The sequence below is a fragment of the Acartia tonsa genome, chromosome 4 (genome assembly GCF_053477335.1).
Source record: "Acartia tonsa isolate MP-2025a chromosome 4, ASM5347733v1, whole genome shotgun sequence".
NCBI classification, from domain to species: Eukaryota; Metazoa; Arthropoda; class Copepoda; order Calanoida; family Acartiidae; genus Acartia; species Acartia tonsa.
In genome coordinates this window covers 215,807-241,739 of record NC_137263.1, presented here as the reverse complement: position 1 = coordinate 241,739, position 25,933 = coordinate 215,807, and the positions used below count along the sequence as shown (strand labels likewise).

The window sequence follows — 25,933 nt, the reverse complement described above, 5'->3', positions numbered from 1 at the left end:
AGCTTGGACGTCCTTGAAAAGCTTCATCTATGTTATCAAGATTTTCAATGATTAACAACCTTTTGTTTCAAAGACCTAACTCTGTGTGAATGAAACAGTCATATTACTGGATAAAAATTAATTAAAATCAACTTATATATTATCCAGATTTTATTTGATTGATGACCTTTTTGTTTTAAATCCCCAACTCTGTTGAATGAAACAGACAACTACTTAAAAAATGGGCCCTGAAAGTTTATTTTATACGGATTTTTATTTAAATAATGTTTAGTTGAAACTCATGTATATTGATTGTAGGAATATGAATTTAAGGCTTTAAAAAAAAATTAAATTAAAAAACAAAATTTGGATATCTAGGGTTTAAATATAGGCAGGTGTTTAGAAAAATTTGATTCTTTTCTGATGATTGGGAGAAAAAAAGATTGCTTTTGTTTATGGTAAACCTATAGTAAGACTGCTAATTTTTTTGCTGGATATGTATAGCAAATTATATTTGTTAATTCTTTTTGCCCAATTTTATTCTTAAATGATGTAATTTCTGAAGATTTCAACAATTTTTCATATCTTAGTGTACCTCAATAGATATATCAATATTTGGTAACTGATTTTATGAAATTAATGCAGGTTTTATATCTAATTGTAAACCAAGTTTAAAAATTTATTTCAAAAGAGATGTAGTACAACAAAATTTTTGTAGTATAAATTTCGTTGTTTTTATGTGTAAGCAAAGAAAAGAGTGATTTTTCCTTAGTCTTATAAGTGCACAGATTGTTGTGGTATTTTTGTGAGAAATGGATCTCGGTATCCTTAATTAATTTATTTCTAACTTAACCCTTACAGATCGGGCCCCAATTCCCACCTTAATAGATCGGGGGGGGGGCTCTTTGAGCCCCCCCCTCTATCTCGGCTCCTGGTACAGATAAAGACGTAAAATTTTTTTCTGGTGGTTCATGTGTATTTTTAGAGAAAATTACTTTTTCTTGTCATAGCGGCCAGACCGCTCCTTAGCCGCTTTTTAGCGGCCAGCCGCTAAATTTTAAAACAGCTGTAGAGCGGCCAATTTTGCAGCTAGGATGACCAAATTTTAGGACGAACTTTTATTTTTCATAACAAAAATATTACTTTTTCTGATCATCGCCGAAAAACGGAAAATAACAGAAACCGCCATTTTCAGCGGTTACGACGGTAAAACGGCGGTTGGCGGCGCAAATTAATATTTCTATCTGTTTATTATTGCTCAAGGATTTACCAAAAAAAATTATAGGTCTCTAGCTGTAATAGAAGCCACAATATTCATGATTTATGTCTGTAGTAAAAGCCGGACAAAAATCGGTCATAAAGTCGGTCAGGGAGCGGTCAAACGGTCATAACACCACTTTTCTCAGAAGGTCATTGATATCTAAGTATTCACCAAAAAAAATTTAAGTTTCTACCTTATACACAAAAGTCATAATGTAGAAATTAAGATTTATTTAGAATTTTTTATAATTTTTTATAATTTTTTTTGCTACCCAACCGACTTTGACCGGACACCACGACCGACACAGACCAGATATCCTAATAAAATCAACTCTTGCTGACGTATAATTACTAAACTTAAAAAGTCGTGAAGTTACAGCTCTCCAACTTACCTACAAAAAAAATGAGATTGAAAAAACTAGAGGGGGGGGCTCTTTGAGCCCCCCCCCCCCCGATCTGTAAGGGTTAATGGAATTTTTAAGGCATTATTTAATGAAAATTACTTAAAAAATAAGAAAAGGTAAAAAAAATGCAATTTGAAAAATTTTCTTCTCAATCACTTTAAGAGAAAAGGATGTAATTATCAAGGCTAATTCAAAACTTGTTTTAACCTATTCTTAAAAGGTAAACCTAAAAATATAATCTAACACTTTTAAAATCATACTGCAGAGCTAAAAGTATGAATAGTTTTTACAAATATTAAGGTTTTTTTAGTTTGGGATAAATTTCTTGCTTAGATATTATCTAATTAATTAACTAAAATCTATAGAAGATATTTAAAAGAAACAAACTATAAAATATGAATTAATTAAATGGTTTTGCTAAAAGCCTTTTCTAAGATAGGCGTTTTTTGAGTACAGCCAAATTGAATCAAACACACACTCACACAAACATACATACGGACCCCACAGAACTTAATTGGATCAAAGTTTATACTTCAAAACATGGAATAAGATAAAGAGCACAAAAATAATATTCTTGTAATATAAATCTGCTATATATGGATGTACAATAATTAAAGCAAGGCTTTTATTTTAATCCTAAACACAATGTAAAGATGGTTCCTGAGGTATTAAATCAAGTCAGTTAGCAATTAATATTTACAAAAATGGGAATAAAATAACATGTCTTTTCAGTTATGGGAATAAATTTATTCCTTTTACAATATTCAGTAATGTTTGGTTTCTATACTTCAACTTAACAAAATCTGTTGGTACCATTTGTACAATGTACAAGGACAGGTAAGAAGGGGGGGACGAAGAATGAAAGAGGGGAAACATGAACAACGGCTAATGTAAGTTGGGTTTCTAGACAAAATCTGTGTGATTATAAATAAATCAATAAATTAATAAACTTGTTTAACCAAATTGTCGAGATTTTAACTAATATCACCAGGGACGTCCTAGGGGGAAAGATTAAAGGGGTAGGCATCCGCAAAATTTTTAATATTTACCCCCCTCCAAATAAAAAAAGCTTGGATGTCACTGTCTCTATGATATAAAGATTTCTCCCCCCAAAATGAACTTGGTGGTGCATTAGCATCCCCAAAATTTAATTTTCAATTCTTCCCCCCCCCCACAAAATAAAAAAAAGCTTGGACATCCTTGAAAAGCTTCATCTATGTTATCAAGATTTTTAATGATTAACAACCTTTTGTTTTAAAGAGTCAACTCTGTGTGAATGAAACAGTCATATTACTGGATAAAAATTAATTAAAATCAACTTATATATTATCCAGATTTTATTTGATTGATGACCTTTTCGTTTTAAATCCCCAACTCTGAAATGAAACAGACAACTACTTAAAAAATGGGCCCTGAAAGTTTATTTTATATGGATTTTTATTTAAATAATGTTTAGTTGAAACTTATGTATATTGATCGTAGGTTGGGAAAACCTTTAGTAAGACTGCTAATTTTTTTGCTGGATATGTATAGCAAATAATATTTGTTTATTCTTTTTGCCCAATTTTATTCTTAAATGATGTAATTTCTGAGGATTTCAACAATTTTTCATATCTTAGTGTACCTCAATAGATATATCAATATTTGGTAACTGATTTTACCAAATTAATGCAGGTTTTATATCTAATTGTAAACCAAGTTTAAAAATTTATTTCAAAAGAGATGTAGTACAACAAAATTTTTGTAGTATAAATTTCGTTGTTTTTATGTATAAGCAAAGAAAAGAGTGATTTTTCCTTAGTCTTATAAGTGCACAGATTGTTGTGGTATTTTCGTGAGAAATGGATCTCAGTATCCTTAATTAATTTATTTCTAACTTAGTGGAATTTTTAAGGCATTATTCAATGAAAATTACTTTAAAAGAAAAGGTAAAAAAAATGCAATTTGAAAAATTTGCTTCTCAATCACTTTAAGATGCATAGTTACCACACAATCCATCCCACTCAATACTGTACAGATAGCTGTGGTGCGACTTTTTAAATTCCATTTATGTGCCATCCCCTCCCCTTTTTAGGCTGTATGTACATTTTATTATTGTTTCATGCTTTTTAATACACTAGCGGCTGCACCCCTATCATATAGGGGCACTTTATTTGAAAGGATATGGAAGGCAGAAAAACAGCCTAAAACCAAACCCAGACTTATTTGTAAAATTAAAATAGGATGAAACCATCTGAGGATCTATAAGAATCTTAGCTACAAATGAGAACCATAGCATTTAGCAAGATTGCTACAGACAAAAAAGGCTTATTACTTTATATAATAGGATTAAAGATATCTTTATAATATGAAGCACCTTGACGCTATAGGTATAACTGCTAGTCTATCCTATCCTATTATATAAAGTAGTAAGGTTTTTTGTCTGAAGCTTAAAATCTCATTACCTACTAGACTGATTGGGTACTCCATTTTAACCCTTAACGGTCGGGGGGGGGGGGGGCGTTGAACGCCCCCCCATCCGGTTTTTTCGATGAGATAAAGAGCCCAAACTGCTTGACTTATTAAGTGTGGGTATGAGACATAACTGAGAGTTGAAATTTTTTAAATATCTCCATCCTGGCAGACACAGAATGCCAGCAAACCTGGCAGAGTCATCCAGGTAAAGAGCAATAATATTTTTTTTGACTTAAACAAAGCATTTTAACTTACCAAAATACTATCTAATATAGTATCCTCTAGTAGTACATCCTCATATTAAATACAGGTGTTCAAGTCAATTTTAGGTTTCAGGTATGATCCTGTAGGTCCTGATCCTCCAGGTCTCCAAAAATCTTTAAAAGGCTCCTGTGGCCGCAATTTTTGACTTAGAGACTTCAAATTTCAAACTTAACCCTTAACAGTCGGGCCCCTTGCCGCACCTTAATCAGTCGGGGGGGGGGGGGGGTGTTCAATGCCCCCCCATATTATCTCAGTTCCTATTAGAGCTAGAGGGCTAAATTTTTTTGTATAAGTCCCCTGGGTTATGATGAATTTCCGACTTTAAGTAAGTCAAAGTCAATTTTTGCTTCCTTCACCCTTTTATTTAATAACCTTTGTTTTTAGGTCCTTTTTTACTTAAAAATTTCAAACGGCTGTAATTTTCTTATTTTTGAAGCTAGAAGAACAATTTTTTTGCAGAAAATGTTTATCTTTATGTAAATTTTATATTTGAAATGTCAAAATATAAATTTCAGCGGCCACAGCTGTACTTGGCAGCTGTACTTGGCAGCTGCCAGCCGCCGCAGTCGGCAGTCGCACAAAAACGGCGGTGGATCTTTATGAAATTTTAATACCTTATGTAGACATGTAAGAAAAGCTTAAGTTTAAAATTTGAAGTCTCTAAGTCAAAAATTGAGGCCACAGGAGCATTTTAAAGATTTCTGGAGACCTGGAGGATCAGGACCTGCAGGATCATACCTGGAACCTGAAATGGACTTGAACACCTGTATTTCATATAAGGATGTACTACTAGAGGATATTTTAGTATCTTGGCAAGATAAAATACTTTGTTTAAGTCAAAAAAATATTTTTGCTCTTTATCTGGATGACCCTGCCAGGTTTGCTGGCATCCTGTGCCCGCCAGGATGGAGATATTCAAAAAATTCCAACTCTCAGTTATGTGTCATACCCAAACTTAAAAAGTCACGCAGTTTGGGCTCTTTATCTTTCACACACAGAAAATGAGATAGAAAAAACCGGATAGGGGGGCGTTCAACACATAACACAGGGGAATTGCACAAAATTTTTTAGCCCTCTAGCTTTAATAAGAACTGAGATAATAGAGGGGGGGGGCCCCCCCCCCCCCCCCCCCCCCCAACTGATTAAGATGCGGCAAGGGGCCCGACTGTAAGGGGTTAATTAGGCTTCATATAAGGCCTGTGTTAGTTTAGGACAATTTATTTTCAGATGTAATCTTGGGATGGTTTTAAGCTATCTTTCCTTCAGAGTCCTTCTTATTGCCATAGGATGGTTTTTAGCTATTTTATAAATTACCAATCCATATCCCCTTAAAAATAGAGCAACTATATGCTAGGGGCGTAACCTCTTATAGTATGATAAAGCACAGGATTTAAATTTAAATATTTATGAAATACGGCATGCACTTAAGGTTTGGTTTTAGGATAGTTTCTTTCTCAGAAAAAAAAGTTTTGAACTTAACATAGACAAACATCAAATCACTTACATATAGCCTAACTGCTTCAACCCTCCAAAATGTTTAATAATATACGGATGATGTGGCCATTTCTGTGGTATTCCTATCACTTTCAAAACTAAACATACTCAAGATTTTTTTTTTTGATTTTATAATATTTATACTGTCCCACCTAACCCCCTTCCTTCTGTTTATAATATAAAAGCAAAGTCATACATGTTCTATATAGCCTTCTTCAACCCTTCCATATTTTTATTATTGTGCGGTTGTCTGGGCCATTTGCTTTGTATACCTACTAATATTTAACCCTTACAGATCGGGGAGGGGGTCATATTGACCCCCCCCCTCTATTTTTTCAATGTCATTTTTTTTGTAGGTATGATAGAGATTTGTGACTTCATGACTTTTTAAGTTTAGTAATTATACATCGGCAAGAGTTGATTTTATTAGTATATCTGGTCTGTGTCGGTCGTGGTGTCCGGTCAAAGTCGGTTGGGTAGCACCAAAATTTTAAAAAAATTCTAAATAAATCTTAACTTCTACATTATGACTTTGTATATAAGGTAGAAACCTAAAATTTTTTTGGTGAATATCTGAGATATCAATGACCTTATGAGAAAAGTGGTGTTATGACCGTTTGACCACACCCTGACCGACTTTATTACCAATTTTTGTCCGGCTTTTACTACAGACATATATCATGAATATTGTGGCTTCTATTACAGCTAGAGACCTATAAATTTTTTTGGTAAATCCTTGAGCAATAATAAACAGATAAAAATATTAATTGGCGCCGCCAACCGCTGTAACTGCGCAAAATGGCGGTTTCCATTATTTGCTGTTTTTTGGCGATGATCAGAAAAAGTAATTTTTTTGTTATGAAAAATAAAAGTCTGTCCTAAAATTTTTTCATCCTAGCTGCAAAATTGGCCGCTCTACAGCTGTTTTAAAATTTAGCGGCTGGCTGCTAAAAAGCGGATAAGGAGCGGCCTGACCACTATGACTAGAAAAAGTAATTTTCCCTAAAAATACACATTAACCACCAGAAAAAAACGTCTTTATCTGTAACAGAAGCCGAGATAGAGGTCATATTGACCCCCCCCCCCCCCCCCAATCTATTAAGGTGGGAATAGGGGCCCAATCTGTAAGGGTTAATACAAAATCATTCTGTTCATAAGTAACAGAATTCTGCAATATTTATACTAACTCCCTCCTCCCCCCTTTCCCTTCAATTATTATTGATGTGCGTGTATACATTGTGGCAATTATAAGGATTTTTTTTAGTTCAACCTTTAAATTGTGGGGAAAGTGTAATAAAAGGGTAATGGGGATTTAAAAGGGAAATATTGCTTATAGATAGGAATATTTCAAACTTGGCAGTTACTATGGCTATGTTGCTGGCAACCAGGAAAAATAAACATTGGTGGCTCCAGAAATATTTCATGTTATGCTAGATCCAGGAATCTTGTAATATTGCCAGGAAACAAGAAGCATTCGTTACCAGCAATATTTTACCTTGAATTGCTGTAGATCCAAAATCTCCGTTGATACATACGTGAAATAAAAAAATTTCATTATCTGGTGTAGAATTGTATATAGAACAAGAAGATATGATAAGATTACTAAATAACAAATTTGAATTTCAAAAAGCACATGCTATACTGATCCCCTAGAATCTAAAGGCTTTAGATTTAACCCTTATCAGTTGGGGAGGGGGGGCGTTTTATGCCCCCCCCCCTCTGTCTCATTTTCTGTGTGTGAAAGATAAAGAGCCCAAACTGCATAAATTTTTAAACTGAGAGTTGGAATTTTTTAATATCTTCATCCTTCAGGCACAGGATGCCAGCAAACCTGACAGGGTCATCCCTGTAAAAAGCAAAAATATTTTTGACTTAAACAAAGCATTTTGTCTTACCAAAATACTAAATTAACCGCTACTTGTGTTCAAGTCAATTTCAGGTTCCAGGTATGATCCTGCAGCTCCTGAACCTCCAGGTCTCCATAAATCTTTAAAAGGCTGCTGTAGCCACAATTTTTTACTTAAAGACTTCAAATTTTAAACTTAAGCTTTTCTTTCATGTCATAGCATCATTACATAACATATCAATTATTATCATTTTCCCGCCAACTGCGGCGGCTGGCAGCTGCCAAGTACAGCTGCAGCCGCTAAAATTTATATTTTGATATTTTTAATATAAGATTTACATAAAGATAAACATTTTCTGCAAAAAGAAATTTCTTCTAGCTTCAAAAATAAGAAAATTACAGCAGTTTGAAATTTAAAAGTAAAAAAGGAACTAAAAACAAAGGTTGTTAATTAAAAAGGTGAAGAAAGAAAAAATTGACGTTTACTTACTTGAGGTCAGAAATTTATTATATATCAAAGAGGGGACTTTTTTAGCCTCTAGCTCTAATAGGAACTGAGATAATAGAGAGGGGCATTGAACGCTTTCTCCCCCCCCCCTGACCACTAAAGGTGCAGCAAAAGTCCTGACTCTTAAGGGTTAAAGATGCAACATAGCCTAAAACCATGCCAAAGCTTCAATCTAAAATAAGAAGAGCCTAAATCCACCACAAACTTATGAGAAGACAAACTCAAGCATTTCAAGATTTATTAAATCCTAACTTTCAGAAAAAACCTTACTACTTTATATTATTACTAGCGGCTTCACCCCTAGCCTCTAGGGGCTTTTTCCCTAAAGGTTCAGGGGAGAATTAAAAATTTTCTTTTACATTTTTTTAGATATTTTCTGTATTTCATAACTTTTTATAACTCTTTATAACATTTCATAACTCTTTATAACTGTTTATATTTATTTATATTTCTCTATATTATTTTATATTTTCCAAACCCTTCGAATTTTTTCTCTTTTTTCATGTTTTTAAAAATTTCTTTGCCATTAGCCTTTTTGGGGCTTCGCCCCTACAGGAGAAGGAATGCTTCACAATCTTTTTGAATATGAAAAAACAAAGTTTAAAAGAAATTTTAAAAGAAGAATAAAAATTAAAAATATAAAAAAGTATAAAAAGATATAAAAAGATATAAAAAATTTAAAACATATATAAAATTATATAAAAACTTAAAAAACATTAAAATTAGAAAAAATACAAAAATCTTTTTTTTAGGGGGAAATTTTCATTTTTGGGGGGTTTGGGGTGTCCCACCCCCCAAGAAAATAGCTTAAAACCACCACAGGAGCGATAGGTATATACCCTGAAGAGTAGAATCCAATCGGTTCAGTAGTTACCAAGATTTTAAGCTTCAGACGGACGGACAGATGGACGGACAGACAGACAGACGGACGGACAGACATCAAGCTACTTTGTAATATAGATTAGGATATTATAAACAAGCAACATTTTTTTCAGTTTTTTTCTATACTTATCTATGTACTAAAGTATCAAAACTAAGTTTACCTATCTGTTTGAGAATGCAAAAAAAATTCTGAAATTCTAATTGATGGTTACTCAAGCTTATATATAATGTAGACTGGACCGGTATATGGAGAAAATGACAAGACAGTTGTGACATGTGTTTGTGATCATCTAACTAGTTTTGGAGTCATGATGGATTTTAACAATGAAGTTAAAGCTGATGATCCTGGTAAGTTTATTTTTAATAGTAAACAGCTTATCCATTTAACTTTCAGTCCTGGATTATTTTTGATTTTTTTTTAGCTATTTTTAAATGCTTCATTACAAACAAAAAGCTTTTATGAAATTACAACTCTCTAAATACTGGTGATTATGACTTCTGCAGACATCAAAGATTTTTATTTTGTTTAGCTATCTTTAACCTACTTCTAAAAAGCTCCACTAAAAACATTAAAACAGTATTTTTTTTCAGTGCTTAACTTTCTCTCCATCTTTCTTGGTTCTTCATCAATTTTGGCTATCCTTGTCACTGAAATATTACTTTATTTTGGAAGGTAATTCTAAAAACTATTTGACACTTAATCTTTAATATCATGAAATAAATATTTTGCTCTACATTTCTTCAATTATTTTTATTTCATTAAATTAAATATAAATTTTTTAATATAGAATGTTTTTTTTGTTAGGAACAAAGATGATGATGAAGTGAACATGAAGAGGTCTGCTGAGAGAAATCTCAACTTGTGCATGTCATTTGCACAACTTGGGTTTCTCATCTTTGTAGGTAAATAATTAGTAATGATAGAAGCTGTAAATAAGGGAGAGACAATAATCATTTTTTTATAAATCATATATTCTCAAATAAGTCAAACAATTTTGTAGTAATTGGACACTATGCAGATATTCAATAATATTTTTGATAGAAAGATAAAAATACTATTTTATATCAAAATATAAAATTAAAATTAGTCATTCAATTTCTTTTTTTGTTTTACAATAAGTTACAGTGTCATATCCATCAACTTTATAAGTTATTTTTAAAATTCTTTTCTATAATGCTTGATCTCTATATATTTCATCTCCTCTCCATCTCTTAAAGTAAATGTATAATAAAATTTACCTGCTATACTCCAATAATATGTAATCATTTAACACACAGCCCAATCTCCATCTTTTAAAAATTAATGAACAATAGGTTAAATTAACATCAGTATTTTTACCGATAAAAACCATATATGGTTTGGAATTATTCTCTGATACAAATGTACAGACACTGTTATACTGTGTGTCATGTATTTGAATATTCATTAATTCCTAGGTAGAAATGACGTTTTACCCTGTGTTGTTTGTGAGGGTTTTGGAGCTGCAACCCATTTTGCATTTGTGGCCTGCTATGCTTGGATAGGTAATAATTTTATTTTTTTTTATATATCTAACCCAATGTAGTTGTTGATTTTAATAACAGAATTAAAATATTCATCGACAACAAGTTTCATAATTTACAAATAAAAAAAATGAATGTTATATAATCTGTTGGAAAACTGCTAATAAATATAGAAATTGATAGAAATTAGGTTGGGCAGAGTACAGGGTAGCCCTATCATGTTGAAATCCCTATGCTATGAGACTGATTCTTAATAATCTTGTTATATTTTTAGTAATAGATTCTTCACAAGTGTACTACCGCTACAATTTGGATGCCCCACAAACAAATCTTCTCTACCTGTCCATTGCTTCATATGGTTTAGCATTTGCAATAGGTGAACTATATTCATTAGAATCTTTTTTTATATATTAAAATTTATTTTAGCTTTCAATTTAAATGAAATTTTAATCTTATTAGATCAAAAATAATTTATGTTGATTTATTATTAATATTCTTTATTAGCTGGAGGAGTGCTCATCACCAGTCTACAAAATGAATACCATCTCTACCTTAGGAGGTAAACAATAAATACATACAATTACTAAAAACAATTATGTTTCTTTGTCTCTCCATTAATATTTGACAAAATACTAAATTGACTTAATCATGCATTTTTAAAATTTAAATAAACACATTACTTGTTCTAAAATATAAATATGCATGCATTAACATTTTACTACATTCAGATGCAAAAAAACAATAAATCATTATATTCATGTTTCTCCTGACACTATTTTGAAATCATGCAGCAAAATGATTTTCTTCTAGAAGAAAAGTTTTTGAGTTATGAATAGAAATAATTGAATTTTAATATGCATTTTCAGAGGTGTGGGAGGCCATGTCGACAGTTGCTGGTTGAATGACTGGGCTGAATATGCAATCATCATTCCCATAGGTTTATTTTTTTTATATTTTCTTTAAAGCCAATCTTTTCAGTAAATCTGTATGAATGTATAAAGTGTCATTTAATTAAACATGTTAGAATTCTATATATCTCAAACATGTAATGATTTAACAAAAACAAGGTACAATATTTCAAGCAAATTATCTCTAAATTAAGTCCTAAAAGTATAAATATGTAATTTGTAACAAATTTATTAATAATCTAGTTGAGACCAATTATTATATCCCAACACCCCTCCTCCTGAATTCCCTATTTCCTTAAAAGAACTAATGTAATTTTTCAGGAGTTTGTGTGCTTTTATGTCTGATGAGGATGTTCTTGACATTTGTTTGGGTAAAGAAAAACTACAGGTAAATGTTTTATTTTCACTTGTAGATTTAGATTGTTAATGCTAAAATAGTTTTATTTGCATAATAATTTAACTTATTTAGTGAGACAACATGTGAAATAATCTTGGATCTTCTGGTATCCTTCAGAAGTACACTGGTCCTAACCTTTGTGATGACTCTCAATATTGTCTTTGGTAATTTTGTACACTTTATAAACTTTAAATATTTTTCTTAAACTTGAATTTGAAAATAAGAAATTTTAATATTAAAGGTTTATCTTATTCACACCATAATGAACTGACTTTATACAAAAAAAGATAAAAGGAAATATGTAATTGATACTCCACCTCAAAAAAGTTTAAAGATGGATGTGACCTAAATTTAGTCACTTTCAGATCATGTTTAGTTAAAAGGTTTTTGGAGTGATACAAAAATACTCTAATGTGATAGGATATATGTACATAGATATATTTTTTTAGCCTTTTTTGCTGACTCCCAAATCTATGGCTACATAATTGTTCTTCTCAATGTTTTCCCTGGATTCTTCATCTTGTTGAACAGTACTGTTTACAACTCTGAGGTAACACATGGTTATATTTAAAATCTAGTGATGCTTTTGTTGTATATTGTTAAGATAGTGACTTTAGGGACTCTATATTCAAATGGATATTGAGGGTCAGAAAAATAGCATAAAACCATACCAAGACTTGCTCATAAAAATTGAATAGCCTAAAACCATATCTAGACCTATAAGATGCTTCACAGTAAAAATGAACCATCCCAGTTGAATGGTAAGTGAGATCTTCACTATAGCCAAAAAAAGCTTACTACTTTATATTATAAAATAGAGTGATCAACACAGGTTAATTAAACATGTTATTTTTATTTGATAAGCCCAATACAAAGTGTTTCATTGTTAAAAACAAATCTTCAGTTTGTTTATAAATTAAAAGACATGATGCTTACATGAGTAGAAATTATATACTACTGTTTAATAAATCAAAAGATGAATTGTTTCTGCAGTGGAGGTAAAAAAGTAGTAGGGAAGGGGAGGTGATTTTGCTTGATAAAAAGGGAAAGGTAATGAGGCATTTAAATTTAGGTTTTTAAAAAGAATATAGGATAATACAAATTGTTAATTTATACAAAACTGTTCTATAGTGAATTCACATTTGCAATAACAAAGGCCATTAAATCCATAAAATCACTACTGCACATAGTTTTCATGTCTTTTTGCTAATGTGAGAAACTTTGAAATAACAAAAAGTCAAAACACATCTTCTGTTCTATCATATAAATAGCATTTATTTTATTTTCAGGTAGACATCTTTGGAAATCTGAAGAAGAACTTCAGAAGAAAGAATGCCTAAGGAATATAAATTTGATTGGATTTGATATTCAAATGTCTAAGAAGTAAAATCAACTTTTATTTCTAATAAATTGATGAAACATTTTAATTTTAATTTCATGATAATCATACAGGGTCATTCAAGAGAAATGATTTTAAAAAAAACTTAATTATGCATTAATAATAAAACTATGTATAATCCTTTATATTTTTGGAAAACCTATTATGAGACATTTATGTTTCAAATATTTAAAAATGATTATTTCAACAAATTATGCCCTAAAACAGGTTTTTCCAAAAGCCTTTTTTTCAAAGATTTATTAATTTAAAGGTTGTAAAAAAATTTGCACATTCAAATTGTGCAACTTGTGTTAATAGTAGAGAAATATTGTGCATATTGTTAGAATCGTTTTAAACTATAGTTTTTAAATATATAAAAACCATTCCTGTGCTACGTATAGTATTGGAGCTACATGGTAAAATGTTCCAATTACTTAAAACTTTTAAACCTTTTCTTAACGTAGCTCCTTAACTATAGATAGCACAAAAACGGTACTTATATTTTCAAGAACTAGAGCTTATGACAATTCTAACGGTATGCGCAACATTTTTCTACTATAAACACAAGCCAGGCAATTTGAATTTTAAAAATATGTGTATTTTTGCACACCCTTTAGGTCTATAAAACTTTGAAAAAATGTCCTTTGCAAAAAACGGTTTTTAGGGCATAATTTGTTAAAATAATCATTTTTAAATATTTGAAACATAAATAATGGACAAATGGCTTTTGCAAAAACCGGTTTTTAGGGCATAATTTGTTGAAATAATCATTTTTAAATATTTTAATCATAAATAGGTTTTCCAAATATATAAAGGATTTTACATAATTGTTTTATTTTCTATGCATAATTAAGTTTTTTTTTAAATCATTTTTCTTGAATGACCCTGTAGATTAAAAGATAGATTTGAATATTATTACCAACATATAATTTGATTTTTTGTACAAAGCAAGCCTGTAGGACATTCTGATATTTCAATCATAAAATAATTTTTCCTTTAAATCTTTTATAAAGTTTTTTACTCATTAAAAAAAAACAGGTATTGTTGGTTTTGTGACATCACCTCCTAAGGGGTGTTTCATAATATTTTAATAATTAAATTAATGAATTTAACTAAATTTCGAATAGAAAAAATACCTGGATATTACCTCAGGCATGCTTTACCGACCAGGAATTGATTGATATAATGAATTAAAGAATTTTGGTTTGGCCACAATTAGTAATTTAGGAATTATTAATTGTTCTATGTATTTTTTATATTTTTTTGAATACAGTTTTTTGCATTAAAAAATTGTTTTTTTTTCCATATTCTCATTTTCAAAGCCAAGCTTTTCTATAATTAAGTTTGGTCCGTCTGCCCGTCCATCAGTCTGTAACGGTCAGCTCTTTTTGCTTAGGCATGTTAGAATTGTCCTATTGTTAAACATTATCCTGCATTTAAGCAGTTTTATAACAAATTTACTAACAATTTTGTTTAGACTTTTATACATGTATAATCTGATTATTCAGTTCTGACACTCTACAAGTTTTAATGTTTGTTTGTCTTACTGCTTCATAGCTTGACTTTATGGATATTTTCTTTTTTGTTAATAAGAATAAGAATTAAAACATAAAGATGTATCTTTAATTTATATATTTTTAAAGAGTTTTTTGAAGCTTTTGCATGTGTAGACTTATCGGAATTTATGAGGATGAAACTACAACCTTAACTTAATTATTACTAAGTAGATGCTTTACTTTGCAATTAATGTTATAATCGTCCTACATATTTTAAACCTTGCATAAAGAATACTGTAGCAATACTGTGTTATCTTAACAGTGTAGCAACTCTATAATAACTACTGTAGAGTCAGAGCATCCATCAAATTTTTAGGACTAGGAGATTTTATAAACTTTTTAAATTATAAAACAAAAATATTGTACATAATGTTTTACTTGTAGATTATCTATAATTTTGAAGGAAGTATGTCCATCTACAATGGTAAAAAAAAATCTTAAGGCAGTTTACTTCAAAGTGTTTGAAAGAGTACAGAACCCCCTCCCTCTTATATTGGAAAAAAGGTATTTTTGTGCGTGTTTATTTTTAAAAGCGAAGCTTTTCTATTGATTGATTGATTAGCCATAGTCTCTTAGGTTTTGGACCTAAGTAGTCATGGAGTAGGCTGAGACACTTTTGTACAGCCACTAGCACTATCAAGCTCCACGTTCAAGCACATTATGACTTGACCCGCTATCTCTTGAGAGCTACTCATTATTACCTCACCCTCGCCAAGTATGGCAGGGGTCCCAAATTAAGACACCGTAATGAATGACGCTCACTGCAGAGGTGCTTGGGATAAGGGTAGTACTGATATTATGCACGTGACTATTAAGTATCCAAACTTACTCAATAATCCCCTTCTTACACAACCAGGGGAAGTTGCGTGAATGTATTCAACTGAGAAATTCGAGTTGCCACATGGGGAATAGAACTCAAACTCTCATCGCCGTAACTCAGTGCGTTACCACTGAGCTACGATGCCCCTAAGCTTTCCTATAATTAGGGTCGGTCCGTCTGTACATCTGTCAATACCAGCACTTTTTGTTAATTTAAACAGGTTAGAATTGCACTATTGACTTCAAACTTTTCATGATGATTCCTATAACAGTTAGGTACAACTTAGAAAGCGCAGCAATTCTATAATTGTTACCAGAAAGACCGTAAGTCCATTTAGAACATGCTGATTTTTACATCTAATTTTTGTATATTAAAATTATCCAATTCATTTGATTTTTGGAATACTGAATTCTATCACAACAGGGTACAATATAATTAGCATGCAAAGTATCTCTATAATCAAGTCCTAAATATGTAAGTATGTCCTTAAACATTATTAGATTATTTTATACTAGCGGCTATGCCCCTAGAGGCCTCTATTACACGAAAAATTGTTTTTTTGCAATCTATTTTAAAATCAGTTAATTACCAAAAATATTTTTTCACCGATAGATGGTGTTAGTTATGTTTTTAGCTAATTGCCAAAAATTTTCGCACGGCGTCATTTTATATTTTTGTCGATTTCTCTAGTGAGGGTGGTGTTACCCTCCCCCAAAATAGTTATTATCCTTCATGGGACCTATGTAAAGCCAACCTGTTAAAGAGAACCCGAGATCCTTGGGTACTAACATACACACAGACAAACAGACATCATTTAACTTTATTATAAGGATTGAAAAAAAAGTTCAGGTTTAAGCATAGCAAAAAAAAACTCTAAAGGGATAAGAGAATGGACTATAAATTGATGATTCACAGGGTTAAAACATTTGAACACTCAACTTAATGAGCGAATCCCATGGAGGGAGGGGACATTGGGTCCCCAAAGTTTTCTGATTTGTTGGCTTATCAACTTTGGGTACTTTTATTAAATTTTAATGATTATGTTGATTAATCTGAGAGTCCAAACGTTTCAACCACTAATTTATATCTTCAGAAGGGGTAAATTTGTATATCATCATTGGTCAAGTTAATTTATTAACCATGGCCTTACCCTGGAATGAACTAATCATAATTAAAAAAAACCCTAAGTTGCTGTGCCAATGAATAAGAAAACGTTATTAAAAATTTTTGAGATTATTAAGTGGAAAAAACTGTCCAATGTCTTCTCTGTCCCTGACAAAAAACCTACTTTTAGGTCAAAATCATTAGTTTGTTTCCTAAACATTTGGAGCACTTTCAAGCTCAATATAGTGGCAATAAAAAGGGGATAAATTTAAAAACTTTTGGCCAAAGTATCCCAAATGATGTCATATTAGATAAATAGATTATTTGCCATTTAGTATATTTTGGGTAAGGGTTTACACTTTTGTCCCAATTTCGTACTATAAAGCACTATAAAGAGCTTTGAGCAATACATTTTTACTATTAATTTTATTTTCACGCTTATTTGTTAAGCTGCGAAGCTTATTATAGTGCCCACCATTGCACACTGGTCTGAAAACACAATTTTGGGTCAACAATTCGTTTTCAGCCGTCTTTTGGCCGATTTTGATGCCCAATATGGCAAATTGGGGGTTTTAGGGGCCAGGGAGTCCATTTATGAGAAAAAAAATATATGACCTCATTAGTCAAAGACCTTTAAAATGACCTTTCAAGTCTGATTTTTGCCGTTCCTGAGGTTTAATTGGACAATTAGGGGGGTTAGGAGGTGTCCAATCAAGACAACTCTGAAATACTTTTTTTATAGGCAATTGCATTGGCCAAATTTCATGTGAAGTAAAAAAATTTGTACATATAACCGGTTTTCCACCATCTGCAAATTTCAATAAAGTGTTTGTTTATTTTAATTTGTATGTAATATATATTTCCTATATTTTACACTTACAACAAACACACTAAATCTTTAGACACACTTAAGTGTTTCACCTCAACTACAACTCACCTGTAAGATTTGCATGTGGGTATTGATAAAAAAGTGTAGTAAAATTAAAGAATGATCCCGAGGATAATTATTTCATTGTGATTCTTAATTTTAATCATGTGAATATTAGCCTGTTAATCACATGGTGACATTAGACCCACAAGAAAAGTTACCTCATGCAATAGAGGGTCTATATAACTATACATCTTACACAATATTCCTGAGGTGGAGCTTTTGGTGATCTGCTCATTAAAACATTCTGCAGTTATTATTTAACAGGCTACATTTATTTATCCCTCTTTGACAATTTTAAGTTCAGCCCTGTATCCATTAGACACATTTTGATAAGAGTATATTTAGCATTAGTATTGACCTAATATTTGTATCATAAATAATTTTTTTTTCTTCTCAATGACGCTTATTGTTAGGGACATTCTAAATTTCTATTTTTTTTGTATAAAATATTATATTATGTTGAATTAGTCTTGAAATTTATAATTTAAATGTACACTTTTTATGTTAGACAGCAATTTTCTCTCTCTTTTTTTTATACTTCTGCTTTATAATCAACTAAAACATTTTTTTCTATAAGAGAATATCTTGGATTAGTTTATTTTAATATTGTTATAATAACTCTTATAATTCATATGTAAACTTTTTATGACAATAATTAAGACAAATAAAGAATCAAATAATAATAACATTTAGTGATGTTTGGACACTCAACTAAATTAACCAACTAATTAAAAGTCCCCAAAGTTGTAAAGCAAAAAATAAAAACATGTTTTTTTAAAACTTTGGGGATTAGTGTAATAAACAGCCTAATGTTTCCTCCCTCCCTGAATTAAACAAAATCTTAAGCTTTGCCTATTTGTGGTTAATATCATTAAATATAATGTGCCTATTAGAGTATAGCAGAGACCTAACCCTGCAGGGACTATACCTAAAGGGCTACTATGTAGCTAATATCATTAAATATAATGTGCCTATTATAGTATAGGAGCGCCCTAACCCTGCAGGGACTATACCTACAGGGCTACTATGTACCTAATATCATTGAATATGATGTGCCTATTATAATATAGCAGAGCCCTAACCCTGCAGGGACTATGCCTACAAGGCTACTATGTAGCTAATATCATTAAATATAATGTGCCTATTATAGTATAGGAGCGCCCTAACCCTGCAGGGACTATACCTATGGGGCTACTATGTAGCTAATATCACTGAATATGATGTGCCTATTATAGTATAGCAGAGCCCTAACCCTGCAGGGACTATACCTATGGGGCTACTATGTAGCTAATATCACTGAATATGATGTGCCTATTATAGTATAGCAGAGCCCTAACCCTGCAGGGACTATACCTATGGGGCTACTATGTAGCTAATATCATTGAATATGATGTGCCTATTATAGTAAAGCAGAGTCTAACCCTGCAGGGACTATACCTACGGGGCTACTATGTACCTAATATACCATAGTGTAGTGGTTAGCGCACTACGCTGTGGTTGGGAGAAACCGAGTTCAAGTCCCCACATAGACTTTGCACTTGGTTGACAAATGCTGTTGCAATTTGTCAGATTATGATCACGCAACCTTCCCTAAGATGCCCTAGGGTTGTAAGGGGGGAGATTTGTAGGAAGTTAGGATTCTACAAATCAAGCAGCTCTAACCATGCTTTCCCTTATACATGCTCCTCGTATGAGAGTGCCATTAAATTGGGTGGCTTAATATGGAACACCTGCCAAAACTCTAGGCCAGGGTGATGTAATAATTGAGTAGCTTCCACATGAATTGCGGGTCAGCTTGTAATGTAACAAAGAATACAATCAGCTGTGTGTGAAGCTTACCAATCTAAGATTTGCAAAAGGATTCTCACTTCCAATCTCCATGTGCATCTGAGTCCTAACTTCAGAGAATCATAGCTACAACAACAACCTAATATCACTGAATATGATGTGCCTATTATAGTATAGCAGAGCCCTAACCCTGCAGGGACTACCTATGGAGCTACTATGTAGCTAATATCATTGAATATTTGTGAATGATAGGGAAAATAAAACTACCTTTTTTACAATTTTTTATAAACAGGGAAGAAGGGACATTAGACTCTAAATTACAATGATTCTATATAATTATGTTATCCTACTCGTTGGCTCAAAAACTTTGGGTACTTGGAAGCCACCCACAGCTTACAAAATCCTAAAAAATCAGTGGCGCTTTTTCAATAGCTTTAAGCCACAGCCGCAACCTACCTAAGGAGTTTTATAGAAGCTGTAGCAATGGATATAAGATATAAATTAATATATTCACAGGGAAAATTTTTTCGTTAATTTAGTATTTTCCTTGCTAATATGAAACTCATTTATTGGTCAGTCCGATCAACCACTAGGAGGGGAGGGAATGAGAAGTATTGTTATTTTTGCCAGCTGCGATTATTTCTTTATCAGAGTACATGAAAATGGGATGCAACATCCACTTAATAATATATCGATTACCGTAGCTTAAGCCACATTCAGCCATACAGCTTCAATTTTTCCAGTATATCCTTTATTTTATCTTAAAATCTCTTCTCTCCTATATTCTGTAATAGAGGCTACACTCCTAGAGGCCTATAGAATGGAGGGTGTATCCAAAAATAGTTAGAAACCTTCTCTAGTCCTTTCTTTAGCTTCACTGTAAAGGAGATCCTTATCTGTTGAGCGGTTTTGTGAGATCCTTTGCTACTGACAAAAAAACTTATTTCTTTATATATTAGGATTAGTTTTCTATATATTATTTTAAACAAATTACTAATCCTGCTTATTATGGAGGGGTAAACTTATAGAGGGAGTTTTTTCAAGTTTTTGGTGTTAAATATTTCTGCTTATCTCTAAAAGTAAACATAATAATTCCATGGATATAGATTTAGGGATATTAATTATTTTAAAAAGAATCAGCCTATTGTGCCTAATAAAAAAAGTTTTCAAACAATACAAATGACCAATGATAGGCCATTATACATTATACTTGGCCAAAGGTATAAAGTATAGTTAATTGTTATACTTGCCTAATATTTGTCGATTGTATTGTATGACGGCATTTTTTATTAGGCATGATAAGCTGCTTCATTCAAAATACATCCTCATAAAAAAATAATACAATGTTTATCTGTGTGTGTCTGTTACAAAGGATCTCGCTAACCGCTGTACAGAAATTATTTTCTTTTTCAGCGAAGCTTTTCATAGGTCCAGGGAAGGTTTATATCTACATCCTCCCAGGAGAAGTCGCCCATAGAAAATGACACCCCCAATTTTATGTTTCTCTTAAAACTACATTAAAAAATGTAGAAATGATCACCCCTTCCTACTTACTTAAGTGCCCCTAGAGGCCTCTAGGTGCCAAGCATCTATTAATAAAAATGTTATAATTATACCTTTGAAATTATTGGAATGGAGATAAAAGTATCTTTCATTGGCCATTTCTTAATCCCTGAACAGTGTATAGCAGGGAGGGAGGGGACATCGGGATAATTCTTACACTAGTCCCCAAAGATCTATAATTATGCTTTCATATTTGTTGTTTTATTGGTTTTTTGATTGGTTGGTTCATTAAGTTTCAACAATTATATACAGCATGACCCTCAAAAAAGTATTTTTAAGCATCTGCAGCCCTTATTTCTCAATGAATTATAAAAAAATGCTTATGTCCTTGTTCTCCATAGTATTCCACATAAGTAGATATAAATTTTTTTTTTTTACCTCCATTAACACCGGAGATTTTTAGAGCTAAAGTTTTGAAAAAGTGACTGAGAAAAAGAATTTTTTTTTGTTTCTCTTATTTTTTGGATGGTTATATTATGTTTTTCTGGCAACTGAATAATGATACACAAAGAAAAACAAGTTAACTAATTATTTCTTTTTTATTCCACCAAAAAATATAAATTTTAATGGCAAAAAATACTACTGAATGAATTGATTATTTGCAAATTTTAGGTTATTTATTAACCCTTATTTGAGAAAAGGATTAATTATGACAGTTGCTCCGCCCCCTTTTTTGACATCTCAATCACTTAATAGGGGGTTAATTAAGCTTTTTAGACTAAAAAATCATTATGTTTTAATTTTATTTTCTTTATAACTTTTTTGTTGTTAAAGTTAGGATTGTGAAACAAAAACAATTTTCCTGCTATATTCATAAAGATTTATTTGGTTTTTTAATCTTAAACAATTTTGCCTAATCAGTAAGTTTTTCAAAATATCATTAAACTAAAAAGACTCAAAAAATATGTGTAAAAAAATGCTTTTTACTCAAAAACTAAATTTTTTATTTCATTTTTGTATAAAGTTTCTGCTAGTAACAAAAATAAAAGGATTTCTACCTTAATTTTGCTAAAAAAGTCGTTTCATGTTAAAAGTTACTTTTTCCTCAGTCACTTTTTCAAAACTTTAGCTCTAAAAATCTCCAGTGTTAATGGAGGTAAAAAAAATATTTTTATATCTACTTATGTGGAATACTATGGAGAACAAGGACATATGCATTTTTTTATAATTCATTGAGAAATAAGGGCTGCAGATGCTTAAAAATACTTTTTTGAGGGTCATGCTGTATTATATATAGAAGGGGTAATTTAATGTATCATCAATGGGGATATAGATCATATCTTCGGCCATTGTCTTATTCCTTATGATCCCTGAATAGTTTATGTAGTGAGTCTTTAGAACAGGATAATCCTTATATAAAAGCAACAGTCTTGTATACTAATGGATCTTGCTAACCACTGGACCAATATGGTTCTCCTTTACATATGTAGATCCTGTAAAGATTGATAACTATTTTGGTGGAGGGTAGATTTACCCTTCTAAGAAAAAATAAACACTAAAAAAGAATAAAAAACCCTAAAATTTTACTTTAAATAAGGGCTAGCAGCTACGCCCTCTAGGGGCACTGATAGTGGGGATGAAAAAGTTGCCCTCCCCCCTTATTAAATTTCTGTTTGTTTCTTCAGCCAATCTGACACACACATACAAACTGACACTCATACACACACACAAATATTCATACACACACACTCACAGAAAAAGACACACACAACAAGAGACATCCTGTTACTTTTACATAAGGCTAACTGTGCTAAATGTTATAGTATGCAGAAATAATCTCTTAACTTAAATAACTCCGAGTGAGATTATATTGTAACAAAAAATAACACCTTCCATTACTGTTAAGTTGCGAAACATACAAATAAAAACTTTATATCATGGGCCATTTGTGGTCAACAAAACTTGCATTAAAATTTTCTATAATATAATATCTACAATATATAATCATTTAAATCGGGTTTGAAGTCATTCTGAAATAGCTATATTCACAACTTATTATAGACAGCTTTCCGCGGATATTAACCCTTACAGATCGGGGGGGGGGGGGTCATATTGACCCCCCCCTCTATTTTTTCAATGTCATTTTTTTTGTAGGTAAGATAGAGAGTTGTGACTTCATGACTTTTTAAGTTTAGTAATTATACGTCGGCAAGAGTTGATTTTATTAGGATATCTGGTCTGTGTCGGTCGTGGTGTCCGGTCAAAGTCGGTTGGGTAGCACCAAAATTAAAAAAAAATTCTAAATAAATCTTAATTTCTACATTATGACTTTGTATATAAGGTAGAAACCTAAAATTTTTTTGGTGAATACTGAGATATCAATGACCTTCTGAGAAAAGTGGTGTTATGACCGTTTGACCGCATCCTGACCGACTTTATGACCGATTTTTGTCCGGCTTTTACTACAGACATATATCATGAATATCGTGGCTTCTATTACAGCTAGAGACCTATAAATTTTTTTGGTAAATCCTTGAGCAATAATAAACAGATAAAAATATTAATTGGCACCGCCAACCGCCATTTTACCGCCGTAACCGCCGAAAATGGCAGTTTCCGTTATTTGCCGTTTTTTGGCGATGATCAGAAAAAGTAATTTTTTTGTTTTGAAAAATAAAAGTTCGTCCTAAAATTTGGTCATCCTAGCTGCAAAATTGGCCGCTCTACAGCTGTTTTAAAATTTAGCGGCTGGCCGCTAAAAAGCGGCTAAGGAGCGGCCTGACCGCTATGACTAGAAAAAGTCATTTTCTCTAAAAATACACATGAACCACCAGAAAAAAATTTTACGTCTTTATCTGTAACAGAAGCCGAGATAGAGGTGGGGGTCAATATGACCCCCCCCCCCCCCCCCCCCCGATCTATTAAGGTGGGAATAGGGGCCCGATCTGTAAGGGTTAAAAGTAAAAAATATAAAAATTTAAACCAGTTTTGTTAGCCCCCGAGAGGCCGAAGGCATGGCCTAATAAGATTGGTATCAATATTATATTATATTATATTATTGGTTTTGAAGCCATACCAAAAAGTCTATCCGTAATAAATGCTGAGAAAATTCTTCACTTTTATGTTTAAAAGACAGACCAAGGTACCAAGTAATTTCTAAAGAAAATGATTTATATTTTAATAATCTAGCTGTCTATCTTTTAATAGCAGCTGGTCAAATAAATAGAGTAGCTTCACTAATAAAAATAACAATATTACAATTACCTATTACTTGGATGTTAGACCAGATTTTCAAATACTCTAATAAAGTTATACTCGCAGTTGGCTAAAACAATAATAACCCCAATCAACCCCCTTAAACCCATCAGTTTCCCTGCTACTGGATGAACGAAGGGACCAGTAAATTAAATCCATATTAGCAATCAAGATAGTAAATTGATTATTTCCAATTTTATAATCTTCACATAATAGTCCAAATGTCCATTAACCATTTTGAATATTTAGAATTTAAGAAGATTGTTTTTTGGATGTATTTATCCTTGTTTTATTTTCAAGCAAAAAACACTAAATTAAAAAAATAATCGCTTTACAGCATTATACAGTCAAACCTACACACACATACACACACTCAGACAGACACTCACACACACACACACACACACACAAACCTACAAACTGAGTGAGTTACAAAGAAGATTTGTCAATTCCATATTTGCCATTTATAGTTTTATAGGCGAAGCTTTTCTATAATTAGGGTCGGTCCGTCCGCCCAGAACGGATATCTTTTCTTTTGTTAATTTAGGCATGTTAGAATTGTCCTATCGATTTCATATATATCCCTTTGCATTGGGATTCCTGTAGCAGTTAGGTATGATTTAGAAAGCGTAGCATCTCTATAATCATTACAAGAATGTCCGTACGTCAATTTTAAACATGTTGATTTTCAAATTTTTTTAACAACAAATTTTTATGTGATTTATTTATCTGATTGATCTTATTTTTAAGATTCTGATTCATAGGTTAACAAAGTTCAACAATATAAACAAAGCATCCTAAAATTGTATGTATGTCCTTAAATATTATCATGTATTTAGGCATTTTTTTAAAACAAATTTACTTGCAATTTGTTCCGACTTTTCTACATTTATATTCTGATTATTCAGCTCTCTACATGAGTTAATGTTCGTTTTTCCTACCATTTTAGAGCTTTGCTTTTATTGATGTTGTCATCCTTGTTTTATTTAATATTTAAGAAGAAGAAAATGCCCTTCCCCCCATCCCAAATCAAAACTTTTGTTTAAGGTAAATATCAAAATTACAGGTTCGACAACCCCATTATCTATACTGCCTCTAGGGGCGAAGCTGTTTTTAAAAAATGAAATATTATTTCATTGTTTAACAGCTTATATGTGAATTTCAAATTTATTCCTTTTTGAAGAAAAAAGTAATCTCGCTGATATACTTGTGTATTGACTTCTTTTAGTAGTGAAGCAACCTTATATATCACTCTGTCTGTCCGTCCGTCAGTCCATCAGCGAAGCTAATAATTATATTCCCCCATTTATATAAATATTCTTGCTCTTTAAATCTCCTTATCCATATTCCTATCCATGATTATTTTTATGCTTCGCTACTTATGGATGTTGAAATCCTTATTTTTTTGGTGGAGAGCTAGACTAGACTATATTCCTTTGTAACTCTTTTTTCAATAAAAGTGACCAAGAGTTGCTACGCTTCCTAAATTATACATAATTGTTATAGGAATCAGCATGCAAAGTTTTAAATTAATTGTACAATGCTAACCTGTTTTTATCGACGAAAAGAGCTAACTCTGCGCGCGTGACTAACGAACCCTACTTGTATGAAAAATTTGCTTTTAAAAAAAGAAAAATATGTCTATCCGTAGCTCAAAATCTTGGAGAAATTTGTCTGTAATACAATATATTAAATGTTT

General features: G+C 31.7%; 1 protein-coding gene across 1 annotated transcript in view; it reads left to right on the top strand.

The window, feature by feature from the left end:
- LOC145318115 (adhesion G protein-coupled receptor L2-like) overlaps positions 1-13,356 on the top strand; it is a 32,033-nt gene extending 18,677 nt beyond the window's left edge. The window contains exons 20-30 of the mRNA XM_080159465.1: positions 9,325-9,439; positions 9,683-9,764; positions 9,897-9,994; positions 10,529-10,615; positions 10,869-10,970; positions 11,099-11,153; positions 11,461-11,531; positions 11,824-11,890; positions 11,972-12,063; positions 12,349-12,449; positions 13,189-13,356. Of these exons, the coding sequence (XP_080015591.1) occupies positions 9,325-9,439; positions 9,683-9,764; positions 9,897-9,994; positions 10,529-10,615; positions 10,869-10,970; positions 11,099-11,153; positions 11,461-11,531; positions 11,824-11,890; positions 11,972-12,063; positions 12,349-12,449; positions 13,189-13,239 (921 nt within the window). The 3' untranslated portion in view covers positions 13,240-13,356. The remainder of the gene's footprint in view (positions 1-9,324; positions 9,440-9,682; positions 9,765-9,896; positions 9,995-10,528; positions 10,616-10,868; positions 10,971-11,098; positions 11,154-11,460; positions 11,532-11,823; positions 11,891-11,971; positions 12,064-12,348; positions 12,450-13,188) is intronic.
- The last annotated feature ends 12,577 nt before the right edge of the window (positions 13,357-25,933 follow it).